At 54.8% G+C, this 12296-nt stretch overlaps 3 protein-coding genes across 3 annotated transcripts; all 3 read right to left on the reverse strand.

Moving 5' to 3' along the window:
- Nucleotides 1-4572: 4572 nt before the first annotated feature.
- M409DRAFT_64165 (uncharacterized protein) lies at nucleotides 4573-5622 on the reverse strand (the record flags this gene model as incomplete). Its single annotated transcript, XM_033815948.1, has 3 exons — nucleotides 4573-5128; nucleotides 5187-5458; nucleotides 5515-5622. The coding sequence occupies 3 exons, from the start codon at nucleotides 5620-5622 to the stop codon at nucleotides 4573-4575; spliced, it is 936 nt and encodes a 311-aa protein (XP_033671304.1).
- A 2884-nt stretch (nucleotides 5623-8506) lies between these two features.
- M409DRAFT_51461 (uncharacterized protein) lies at nucleotides 8507-9840 on the reverse strand (the record flags this gene model as incomplete). Its single annotated transcript, XM_033811810.1, has 3 exons — nucleotides 8507-9398; nucleotides 9509-9662; nucleotides 9834-9840. The coding sequence occupies 3 exons, from the start codon at nucleotides 9838-9840 to the stop codon at nucleotides 8507-8509; spliced, it is 1053 nt and encodes a 350-aa protein (XP_033671305.1).
- Nucleotides 9841-10296: 456 nt separating this feature from the next.
- Nucleotides 10297-11840, reverse strand: M409DRAFT_19239 (uncharacterized protein; the record flags this gene model as incomplete). Its single annotated transcript, XM_033804841.1, has 4 exons — nucleotides 10297-10653; nucleotides 10942-11135; nucleotides 11198-11730; nucleotides 11779-11840. The coding sequence occupies 4 exons, from the start codon at nucleotides 11838-11840 to the stop codon at nucleotides 10297-10299; spliced, it is 1146 nt and encodes a 381-aa protein (XP_033671306.1).
- Nucleotides 11841-12296: the final 456 nt, after the last annotated feature.

The raw sequence follows: 12296 nt of genomic DNA on the forward strand, positions 1-12296 counted from the left end.
ATGCGGCGAAGGATGACATGGGAGTGAACAGGCATCGAGCTATGCTGTGGAAGCCATGCGCTTCGAGACGGCATTGGCCAGTGGCGTCGTCGGTTCTGAGAGTTTGGGAGTAGTTCAGGCCATCCAGCGGTTGTGTGCATTGGGCCTTGTTAGAGTACCGTACAAGGCTGTTCTGGTGGCGGCCGTGTTCCATACCTGATGTAGGGCGTGCAGAAGTTGAGAAGAAGAGAAGGGCAAGGGCAGAGTCGCGGCTGCGGAGATGCCTGAGGCCAATGCGCCTCCACTTCACGTCTTCCGGTCAATTCTGCAAGCCTCCTGCACCAGTGCAGCAGCATCTGCACTTCATCACAACGCTACCAGGAGGAGCTGTCGGCAACAAGGAGAGAGCAATCTCGTCTCGTGACGGTTCAACAGACGCAACTTCTCCTCGGGCTGCAGTTTCATGCTGCTGAAACACGGATAGCCAAAAGCAAATGCACGCGAAGCTATCCACGGCTTGCACCGGCTACAGAGAGGCAGAGTGGAAGAGATACGGTATAGGCGGTACGGACTCAAGAATACGTCATTCCGGACTCTTCGTCCAGTCGTCAACGGAACCTGGCGCAAATGACGAGTCTGCCCTTCCTGCTGCGAGGCATTCACGGCGATCAATGCGCGACTTCCTCTGCTCGGCTTTCTCTGGAACGTGAGGACCAAGTACGGTACGGGTACATGTCTTCATGACCGGAAAGTGGCGTGTTTCTAGGAGTCCGGTCACAGAAGGAATCCGGCTTCTTTCCGCTCTGGGACCGGTTAGACGATGGGATGAAGTCTTTTTGTATGGAATACTTGATCCGGCCTACCTCTGTCCAGGCGGTGACGTCGGGCGTCCGCTGCAGCTTCACCACAGACTCGCAAGCCCTCATCATACCAACATTGCTCTTGGGACCCGTCGTGAGGCAAGGATCTGAGTCCGCTCCAGCAACTAACACCAACTCGGCCATATTCGCCGAGTATCTCCCCAAAACAGCCGTCAAGGCGGCTTCAACCGGACGTCAGGTGATGATTTAGCTACTCGCTGCAAGCTTCCACTATCCTCACGTCGTCTTCGGCAAAGCTGCCGGACCATTGGACTGCAGCTCCTGGAGTCTCTTCCTTCAGCAGCCACTCCACGCATCGCATCCTCAGAGCTCCCTTTGCCCAGTCGTCACACTACCAACAAGCCGCTCAGGATGGCAATGCATCGGCGTTATGGTGGAATTGGGACGTCGCCAGCAAGGACCTCAATCGTATGATAGGATTTTGCAGAATGCCAACATTTGCCTTGGTTGGCATTGGCACCTTGCAGCCTTGCCAGCGGAGGGCTACAGATCGAAGATGTGATGCCTTTTAGAAGGATGCCGCTTGGTTTCACTGCAGCTGTCTAGCGCACGTGGCTTGGTCTGTATGGAGCGCACGGCATGATACGAGAAGTCTCACGACTCAAGCAAAAAGCAAAAACCCATCACAACTTCCTCTGATGAGACGACACCGCCTGGAAGATGTTGATCAGCCAAACAGATCGCTCCAACGTCCTACAAGTCCAAGCCACGAGGCGGTGGGTTGGCCCTCGGTCGTGGATGATGAGGGAATGCAGTCGGTAGGCTGCCGACGCGACACACCTCGTGCGGCAAAGACTCCTCGCCAGCGAATCGGCTTTGATCAAGCGCGTGTCGATCAAGATGCAGACGACGCAACCTCATCAAAGTCAGCACACCAAATATTCGCAGAGAGAGGTTAATAAGCCGTTCGTGCATTCGCTTCGCATCTGACCTTACTTCTTTCATCACGGCACCGCGAGCAAGCTCACCAGCCACGCCCGTTGATCAAACATCCTTGTCAGGGCTAAGCTCCAACTTTAACTCTGATGCCGCACACCCACCCTCCGGAGTGGACTCGACCAATTGTGTATGACTTTCATCTCTGCTATCTCAGCTCAACTATTGGCTCCTGGAAGAGCAAGTTGTTGGTTGTTCAACATCCACCAATAATCAGTCTCGTTGCGTGAGGACTCGCAATCTCCTCTTTGCGGCCAGTCTCAGAGGAGTTCGGAGCCCGGCAAAGAGGAACTCTACGATGCTACCCTCCTGAATTCCTCCAGACTCCTTCTACCGCCAGCCCTACCTGCTAACGACAATACCTCCAATACAAGCTGGGTACAGACATTTGGCAGGTTCTCAAAGCCCTGTGAGCTGACCTAATCGGCTGCTCTCCATGTTTGCCCTACAGATTTTAGGATGCTCATTAGCGTCAAGCAAACATCAAGGGCTAAACCACCAGTTGCAATGGCAAGGTTGGACAAGGAGAGATGCACCCACGTCATGTAACATGTTGCGATCCTGAGCGTTCTATATTGACGGTAATGTTCGGTTCCTGACCCGACAATATTGCAAGGACGACCAATGGCAGGGCCCATCGCAGTACTTCCAGGCTGGCCAATTTACCGCCCTAAAGTCACGCCTTTTACCACATGGCGCAAGCCCTGCTCCTCCTGTTTGGTACCTCGTTGCAAAGCATGCGGTGTGAAGAAAGAGGCGCTTCCACTACAGAAGAGCAATCTCGCGATCTTTCGATTTTTCTCTGTATGGCGCTGTTACAACAGCTCGAGAGGCTGTAGAACCGAACCTCACATGATGCCTGAAAGTGGCGTTGGCGCGTAGGGCTATATGAAGTCGGCTTGCAACGCTTTCCACGCTTTGCAGGGTCTCCAGAGAATCACCGCGGTGAACATCATGTGCAAAACAGCCGCGGCGCGGCAGTTCGTTGTCTTGTGAATGAACAGCAACAAAACATTTCGGAAATCCCGCACCAGCCAGCGACTTCTTTTCGAAAATTTAGCGCACTTAGGGTCAAGAGAATACAGTTGTTGAACAACGTGGGAACCCTCGCCAAACTCCCGACCAACAAAAGACTATCGTTCCGCACTACTACTCGGTAGTGGTAGATTTGTTGGTTCTGGGTGGGGGGACGCCATTTATATTCTGGGACATGTCATTTTCGGCCCTCAGCTTCGAATGGATTGCAGGATGGCAACCCTATGAATCCATCGTGCGGCCACATGGAGGCGCTCCTCCATCCAGTCGACCATCCATCGACCGAGCGAGCGACCGAACAGCTCATCAGGGCCGTAGTAGCAAGATCAGCGAAGGAGATGATCAGCTTCATCAACACACCACTCGGCGCCGAAAGGTGCTGCAAGATTGAAGGGGCCAAAATCGATCTGCTGGATATCCGCTCTCAGCCCGACGAAGAGACCGCGCGAAATCCAAAAACGATGGAATGCGGCGGCCCCGTCTAGTCAGTTGCTTGTGCCCTGGCACTGGCGCTTTGTAGCGTGCGCAGCACGAGACGAGCACGCTTATTTCTCTAGACAGTGGAGAGCGTAATACTCCGCTGCCTAGCACTCCATTTCCCGACGAACGAATTGTTGGCCCCCATGAATCCCACGAGGAATGATTCCATTCCGTGAAAGTGCACAGTACAGACTGTCTGTCTTTCTGCGTCCTTCCCTTTCCCCTAGCCCTGCGACCGAACGAAGGATGGACGCTACGCTGTGATCCAACGGAAAATCAATCGAAACAGACAATCGGAATACCACCTCTACTCCTCTACCCATCTTCCCACCTCGCGCATTCCGTCCAAATCCAGCCCAAACTTCGTATTGCCCCAATCCATTCACATCTGCTCCGTGCGTGATGTTGATTCCTACAAACCAAACGGGCGAAAAAAGCCGAAAAGTAGAGAAACCGATATCCAGCTCTCCCTCCACCGTAGGATCGAGGGCGCGGGCGTTTGGGAGTGGAGAATTTCGTTTGTCTCGGCCAATTGAGGCGGTGGAAGGGTGGTCGATCGCTTGCCGTGCGTTGCTGCGTGGAGGGAACATGTGGCACTCTACTGCCTGTCTGTCTGTTCTGGTGGGTGGTGCTGCTGGCTGCTGGTGCTTCGATGTGCGAACGCATGGAAGGCTGTGCTGTGGATGTATGTAGGCAGTGAGAAAGCAGGTAGTTTGGATGTTGTAGCATTTTGGCAAGGAGAAGTAGATGTGAGGTTTTTGTGATGTTGATGATGATGATAATATAATATGTAGTAGTTCTCATAATTTCCATCTCATATACATGAAGTGCGTCTCCTTCTCTCTCTCCTGAGCTCCTTCGTATTTCATCTTGGGACTCGATATTTCCATCTAGCTGTAGAGAAAATCACCGCAAAACTAGATCCTCCCACAATTCGTCTCTCCAAATAGATAAAACGGGCCAATCTTGCCGGGTATAATATTTCCATTCTTGCTTTTGCTGCTCATCAGTTGAAGAAGTCACAAAGCTTCGTTGTTCCCATATAAGACAATCCTTGAACTCCACAGACGGCAGATGCTCAAAGGACGAATGAATGTCGTCCTAAGGATCACTTTTTCCCCCTTTCTTTCTTCCTTTCATAATTTCCGTCGTATGCAGGGTGAAGATGATGTGTGTGATATGATTAGGGTGGCGTGGCGTATCAGCAGTGGCCGCGGCTGGCGTAGCGAAATTTGAAACCAACAACTTTGGGAAGTCAGTGTCATATCAATTCGTCGCCACCACTCCTGCCGACTTCCTCAATCACCTTGCGGACCTCGTCCTCCTCGAACATGGGGCCCATGCCGTCGCAGCGCGCCATTTTCTTGAGGCGCTCGCATACCTCGCCGATGTCGACGGCGCCGGAGAGGTAGAGCGGGTGTGATTGTAGTAGATCCCAGGTGGCACTGGCCGAGAGGAGGTGGCTTTCGCTTCCGGGCGAGCTGCGGAATGTGCCTGGGGAGGTAGAGGATTCTGTCGAGAGGAGGCCATTGGTTAGTCTGGAGGCGTCGACGTTTTGGTCGTGCGATGGGGAGCTTTTCGATTGTCTAGAAGGGGGCAGCAGACTGGGGTCGTCGACGAAGCCGGGTGGGTGGTGTGACGTCGGTGATGACGAGGCAGTCGCCCTGAGGATTTCGTTTTCGGTTTGTGCTCTTTGCAGCATGAGCTTCAGGCGCTCGTTGTCGGATTGTAATGATGAGGTGGTGGTTGTGAGGAGGTTGAGCTTGGCTTCCAGGTCTCGCACGTGTCGCTCTTTTCGTTCTCTGAATGCTCGTTGTCTGGAGATTCGCGTTAGCATGCTTTCCATGGTATAGCATTCATGTAGGGAGAGCTCACGCTGCTCGGTTTTGTGCTTTCCGCCTTGATTGTGCTGGAGTAAGAGAGTCCTTCTCCTCGCTGCTGCCTCTTCTGCCTGAAGGCTCGTTCTCCATGTCCATCGCGATTCCACTGTCTACGGATCCGTTGGGCAGCATCGAGATTTGCTGGGCGGGCGGAGATGCGGACGTTGCGGGCATGGGTGTGAGGCCTGTTCCCTGACCGAGCGATGCGTCAAAGTTATAGTCGAACGAGTTGAGGTTGAAGGCAGTCGAGTCGAGGTTCTCCATACTCTGCGGCCTCGGGGTTAGTGATCTATACAGTGCATGCGAGGTTTGGAGTTACAAACCGGTGTTGCACCCATGCCGTCACCGCTAACTTGTGGGAACTCGCCATATCCCATGTACTGGTAGGGCTGCGGTGCAGCCGCAAAGTAGTTGTAATCCATGGACTCCATGGCGCAGACGGCGAGCTCAAGAGTGGTATATGTGGTACGGGTTGGTATTGACGGTGGTGGAGGTGGAGTGCGCACGGCACGACTGGGACGTGATAGAGGCCTTACAGCTAGGCACACACTACAGGAGGGGATGTATGGTGTGGTTCGAGGTGGTCAACAACGAGGAGAGGGCAGAGCGCGGCGGGAAGGAGCCACGATATAGATGTAGTGGCTCAGCCCAAGAGACAGCAGGACGCTTTGGGTTGGGCCAGTGACACGCAACGTGCACCAGGACCAACAGCCAGCAGCAGCAGCACGACGCCAGAGATGAAAGGACCCGACGACGGCGATAGTTCCAGCTAGTCTGTCGGGCCCGTTCTGTGCTGCACGTTCTCGCGTAGCCTCGACCAGCGTGCGTACGTGCAGATCACGGGGAAGATGGAAGATGAGAAGGAAGGGGTCGGGCGGGCTCGACGGAGGCATCTGGGAGCAGCGGTGTTGGTGCATACGACATTCTGCACGCCCTGAATCCTTCGGCCAGCAGCCTGCAAGAGAACAACGTTTGAGCCGGCAACAGGCGCAGCACCGCGATAGCAGCCCCAGCGTGTGCTGCAGCCACTCGCCGCCGACGCAGGGAGGGGTAGCGGTCGGCGCTGCACACGCAGGATTTTAGCGCCGTGCACGAGGCGCGGCCTGTCGGCGACAGTCATCAACGCCGTCCGTGCATAGCCTTTGTGTTGCAAAAGGCAATGTGATGACTTCGCGAGCTGTGTGTGGCCTCCCGACCTGCGACTCAGGAAACCTTGCCGTGGCGCGCGCTGCTCCCAGTCGTCCTGCTGCTTGGAACAACACCACTTTGCGCGTTCGGTCCGTCGCTCACCTCCGCTGCCCGCCCTCTACGTACGGGCTGGCGGGAGGTGCGGACAGAGCTCTCTCGATCTTCACGATAACACGCAATATGACGAAACCCGTCGCTGGCGGTCGCAGCGTCCCTGCGAACAATACTCACACCGTTTAGACACACATTGGATTGGTCCTCTGTTTGGATCGCTGGCCGTCAGCAAGGCTAAGCCTTCCACTCGATGCGGCAGAAGCGAAGCATACGGGCAATAGTATGTACCACCCTGTGGTTCGACGCTAGCCTGGCTCGTGGGCCGACGCTTGCATGTTTCTGTTGGACAATCGAATGTGTGGCTTGCCGGTATCGTGAAGTGGAGGAGGTTCCACAGCAAGCTCAACCTGCGGTAAGTAGGCAGGTGGAAATAGACGGAAAAGTGACGCACTGTCAGCACAACACATCCAGAGAGGTATGGTACAGTCCATTGAATCAATCAATTGTCGTAGCGGGCAGGCCTAGGCGTGATGGGACGACCGCGGAGGAGAGCGACTGCGAGCTCTTCCTTGTCAGTTGCCCGGCAGGGGACGGATGGCCCGAATGGTCGTTGCGCGGCCGTGGAATGGGTGTGGACGCTGGCAGCGGTGGCAGCAGGGTGGACGAGCGTTGGATGCGCTCGTGGCCAGTCGTTGGTGTCACGCCTCGTGGGGGAGATCTGGCATCTCGTAGGGCTGGTTATTCATCGCTGGCCTTGGATGACTGGCAAGAGACAAGCCTACGCCAAGGAGCACCAAGCAATCTGAGGCATCCGTGCGGCGCTACGGTCCGCGCAGCGTGGCCCTCGGCAGGCGATGGCGTTTGGCGTGTGCTAATTGGGCGCGGGGCTCAGCTGAGACGCAGTCATCATCTTGTCGACCAACACCTCACTCTCACACGAATCTCAGCTTCGTAGCGTGGCAAGCTAGCAAACCAGCGGTAGATGCTCAACCAATCTCGTGGCCATGGCAGCTTCAGCGTGCGGTGCTGGTGTGTTGGTGGGACTGACTTCCAGAGAGAGTTTCAGCTGCATCGGGCACAGCAGGGGATGCCCGGCCGTGGCCGTTCGCCTGTTCCGAGCTCGCTGGAGCTGACGCGGTTGGCGCAAGATGCCATACCGTCCACACGGCATCATTGCGCCGACACGCGAGTGCTGATACCGAACACCAGCTCGGCGGGCCCTGGAAGTGTGATAGACAAGGGTCTCGTAAGAGCGGCGCCGGGATCTACAGTTGTGGGTGAAGCTCACAAGCCGACTTCATTTCGTGCCCAGGGTCCGGCTGCCGGTGACAGTCCCACTTCGTCCGGCCAAGTCGAAGAAGCATTCGCCTGGCTGCGGAGTTGCCTCTGTATTCGCCTGGAGTACGAGGGTAACCGTGGAACAGGTGTTCTCCGCACCTGCACGGCTGACTTGGGGGCATCATCTGAGCCGGTGCAGCTGAAATTAGGCGAATGTCCACGAGTCTGGCCGGACCTTTAGGGCAGGTTGCTTCAAGCAATTTGGTCGGGCACATGTCCAGGCTGCGAGCGGCATGAAGACCGGTTGTTTCACGACCTATTGGGATGATTTGTCGTAGCGCCACCAACTACCGGGTGTCAGGACTGCATGATGGGTAGGACAACGCATCGCAAGTTGTCTGCATCAACATTCATTGACGTTGCTTGGCACGTGGAGTTCTGCAGGGTGCATATTAGCCAGGCGATGTGATAAGTGGGGTTCAGCTACTTGTCAGCGGTGAGTAAGGGGATGTGTCGCGCATCTTCTAGCCGTATCTGAACGACGAGGACGTACCTGAAGATGTATCCGTATATCTAAACTGCATCTGTACGTTGTCGTCCGAAAGCTTCCTTACGGACGATGACCGAGCAGGCTACAGGTCGAAACCGTTGGACCAGATTCGTGATGGCCAGGGTCTACGCGTGTAGCATCCGAATTGCATGCACCGTAGCGATGGCGCACCGTTCAGCCACGAGTATTTTTCCAGCGAGATTAGGCTGACTCGACACTCTCGACTGATTTCGTACTCCGTGTACTCAACGCTGACTCCTGTCCTCAACCAGCTTTCGGAGACCGGTCAGGCCAACCCAGACAGCCTCTTCTGTTCTGATAGTGCGGCTCCCCTGGCCAGGCACTAAATTGATCCAAAAATCAAACACCTCTTCTGCCTTTGACACCCCGGCAGCTTGCAGTTCCTCGTCTGCACGTAGCGCCATTTCAATGCCTGTGACGCCCCCAAACACCACGACGAGGTGGTTCCAGGTCGGCTCCACGTAACTTGTGCTTCCCGACTCGAGGATGGCAGACAGAGGCGAACCTCTCTCGCTTGTGCCAATGCTGACATCGTAGCCGCCATCGAAAGTACATTCGGTGAAGATGGATCCGAGTGATGCCGCCTGTCGCACACTGTAGCCCCAATAATAGCCTGCCTGTTCGCGTGGAGTCTCTGGTGCTACAGCTTCGCCGGTGATCGGGCCATTGGGGTTAGAAGGACGCTGCTCTGGCAGCTGGACTGTGACTCGAGTGTTCACTTCGACTTCATCCGAGATCTTGACTCTCTGCCCCAGCCCACAGTCCACCAAAGTCGAATTCCCATTCCCAACGCCGGTCGTGATGCCCTCTCGAAACTGACACCACTCTTCTGAGCGGAGATGATGCGGCATATCCAAGCTGGGCAGTGCACCGGCAATACGAAGATCCGGGTGCATGGGAAAGAGACTCTTCCTGAGATTTGGTGGAGTCTCCAAGTACGTCAAGACGTGGTAAAGGAAGAAGTTGGGGTCCGCGAATGCGGTATAGCCTCCCTGCTCCGGATCTCGAATCTCGGCTTGTCCATCATCAAAGACAACGATCTCATCGACGCAGAACACTGCGCATGCCCGAGCGATCTGTCCTGCCAAGCTTGTCTTCTGGTCGTGGGTGAGAGCACTGTTGTGGGCGAGGCCAAGTCAGCGATGGATTCGTGCGACGGCTTGGCGAGCATGAGCGGCCAGCTTTGGTACGTGACAAACATCTTTATAAGATATTTCGTTACGTACTTGGCTATTATGCTGCCGGGCAGCGCGATGCTCAGAGTATGGCTTCGTCCACCAGCTGGAAGGAAGACGGCGGATGGCTTCGATGTGTCGGGCGCGGAATCATCATGCTGCGTCCTTCTCTTCTGTGATGGCGCGTTGTTAGCAGAATCCTTCTCTACATATCATCATCTCGTTACCTTGGACTTATGATTCGACATTGTCGTTCAGTGCCGTGATTTCGAGTTGGCAGGGCAGGTGGTGTGGTCGAAGTCGCGAAGATTTTGACTTTGCGGCTTGCCATGTCCGCCAAGACGAGCCTGAGGTTCGTTCCATCGTCAACACATACCGTCCATCAAACATTCTCAGACACGACAAAGCATCTCCTTGGCAGCAGGTCAGCCTGCGTATATATGCACAGGGAAAGGCATCCTCTGCACAGCGAGCGACATAGCCCTCAAGCTGAAAAACCAGCCGGGAGATGCGTCTTAACAAGCACCGCTTTGTCACCGTCTCCAACCACTCCCATGGACTGACTAAGGATGTGTGGCGCCGACCAATGAAGACGTTATTACGGCGGCGATCCGCTGGCAAAGGAACGGGGCCATGGAGTGCCCGTTGGTCAAAGATGAAGGAAAGGAAGAACCTCACGTCTCCCACGTCCCCAACCTATGTCTTCACGCGGCAGGTTATGAGCGAGATCGAAGATGAGCGGCCTTACGTGGCGGTTTGGTCATGCCTTACGAACCCATGGCTACCATGCTAGGAATCTCCAGATCGGCCGCAATCTGCCAGATTGTGCGACGTTCGCATCAGGACTCTTTAGGGTACAGGATCGCATCCAACTGCTTGTGGCGCACCACGGCCGACTCCAACGTGCAGCGTGACTCGGCCTTCCACCGACCCGCAGCATACAGATCGTACAATCTGGCGATGTTCCTCGACCGGGGCAGTAGCGCCTCCTGCCAATCCTCCCAATGCCATTCAATATCCCTCACCTGGCCTGTCGAGAAGTCTTCCACTTGGATCGGGATATCGTAGGCGGAGGCTTCGCTTTGAAGGAATGGGCCCCTCTCGCTTGAAATTCGGATCTCTCCTTTCTCGCCGTTGATCGTCCAAACGAAGGGCAGCGTAACCGGAAAAGGTGGCCCATTCCGGAAGTTTACAATCTGTACAGCCAACTCGTCAGCATGTGTGTGGGTTATGGAAGCAGCCTTGCAGGCGCGGCCGAAGAAGAGAGACTACGAGTTCCCTGGACCTTCCGCTCACTGCTCAACACGTATACCATCTCCATTGCTCGTAAGCTGTAAAACAACTTGAGCTGCAATTACGAGCTTGTGGTTTCATGCACCCTGATCTGAGCAAAGCAACAAGAGTAGGATCCCCCCAAAGATCGTGGAACTTGATCCATCTCCTGTGGTATCAAGCAAGATGAACAAGCAGGCAACACCACTTACCAAGCTAGCGCCTTCTTCGACATACGGCGACGTCTCCAACGTCCCATGCAAAGAGACCAGGTCAGGCACATCTGAAGTGAAAGGCCGCTTCTCGCCAGTCTCCTTATTGATGACGGTCTGCTTCGGATGCTGAATCTGCGTATGAGCATGCGAGCTCGAGTATTCACCCAGCACGAAATGGACGAAATCGATCACTGACCCATGTGTCAGTAGCTTGTCACCATACCTATTGATGGAGAAGGATCGAAGGACTCACTATGACCAAAAGCAATAATGACAGGATTGCCGCCAACCTTCTTGTCCAAGAAATAGGCCAGTCCCTCCGAAATCGAGTCTCGGCCGCTGAAGGGTGAATAGGCTTGGACGGAACTACTCAACACTTTCCCGATCTCTCCGGATGCAAGAATCTCCTTCACTTTAAGCACCGCCGGCGCCACCCTCGCCTGCAAGCCCACAATGTTAGGGACATCCTTCTGCTTCGCCAGATCCGCCAGCTCCCTCGACCGCTGCGTGTTCTCAGCGACTGGGTACTCGATGAAGACGGCTTTGCCAGCTTCGATGCTGGGCTTGATCGTATCGTAATGCACATCTACTCGTGTGGCGTTGACGACGAGGTCGATGTCTGGGTCTGCGGCGAGGTCTTGAGGTGCACCGTAGGCTTTGGTGTCTGGTCCGAGATTGTAGGATTCTATTGCTTTCTTTCCGGCTTCGACGCTGGAGTTGAGGAGGGCTTTGATTTGGTATCTCTGTCGGCCGCGGTCGGAGAGGAGGTAGGGGAGATGGCCTTCACTGTTTTGTGTCAGTTGCTGGATGGTTCGCCTCTTCGATCGTACGAACCTCGCCCATGATGTCTTTGCGGACTGCGAAAGTCCTATGAGAGCAACTGTGATGGGTGCCATATTCTCGTTTGTCTTTCACTGGATAACTTCTCAGATGTGATAGAGCTTCGCCTACACTTCGTTGATACACTTCAGAAGTCAATATGTCGTCCCCTCAGCCGCCTCCTAGTCCTCCTATATATCCCACTCCATCACACTTGGCAACAATTCGATTTCTCAGCATCTTCGCAAACCTACCTGAAGAATTCATTTCCGTTGCCTTACGCTCGCATCAGATGGCGACTTTCACAGCCTTCACCTTGAGCTACTCCACGTAGTGAGCCATACTCACATATACGAGCTCCAATAGGTATAGTCAGCTGTAAGTGTGTCTCTGCGGCCGCATGCGGGACCGTCAGCGGCGGCCGAGATGCGTGCGCTCCGCAAGATGAGGTTCTGACAGGAACGACAAGTTGTTAAGCATTTCCAATACGACAGGATCATGCAAGACATTTCTTGCTGGTCTGACAATCGTTT

This window comes from Zasmidium cellare (genome assembly GCF_010093935.1).
Source record: "Zasmidium cellare ATCC 36951 unplaced genomic scaffold M409scaffold_7, whole genome shotgun sequence".
Taxonomy (NCBI): Eukaryota; Fungi; Ascomycota; class Dothideomycetes; order Mycosphaerellales; family Mycosphaerellaceae; genus Zasmidium; species Zasmidium cellare.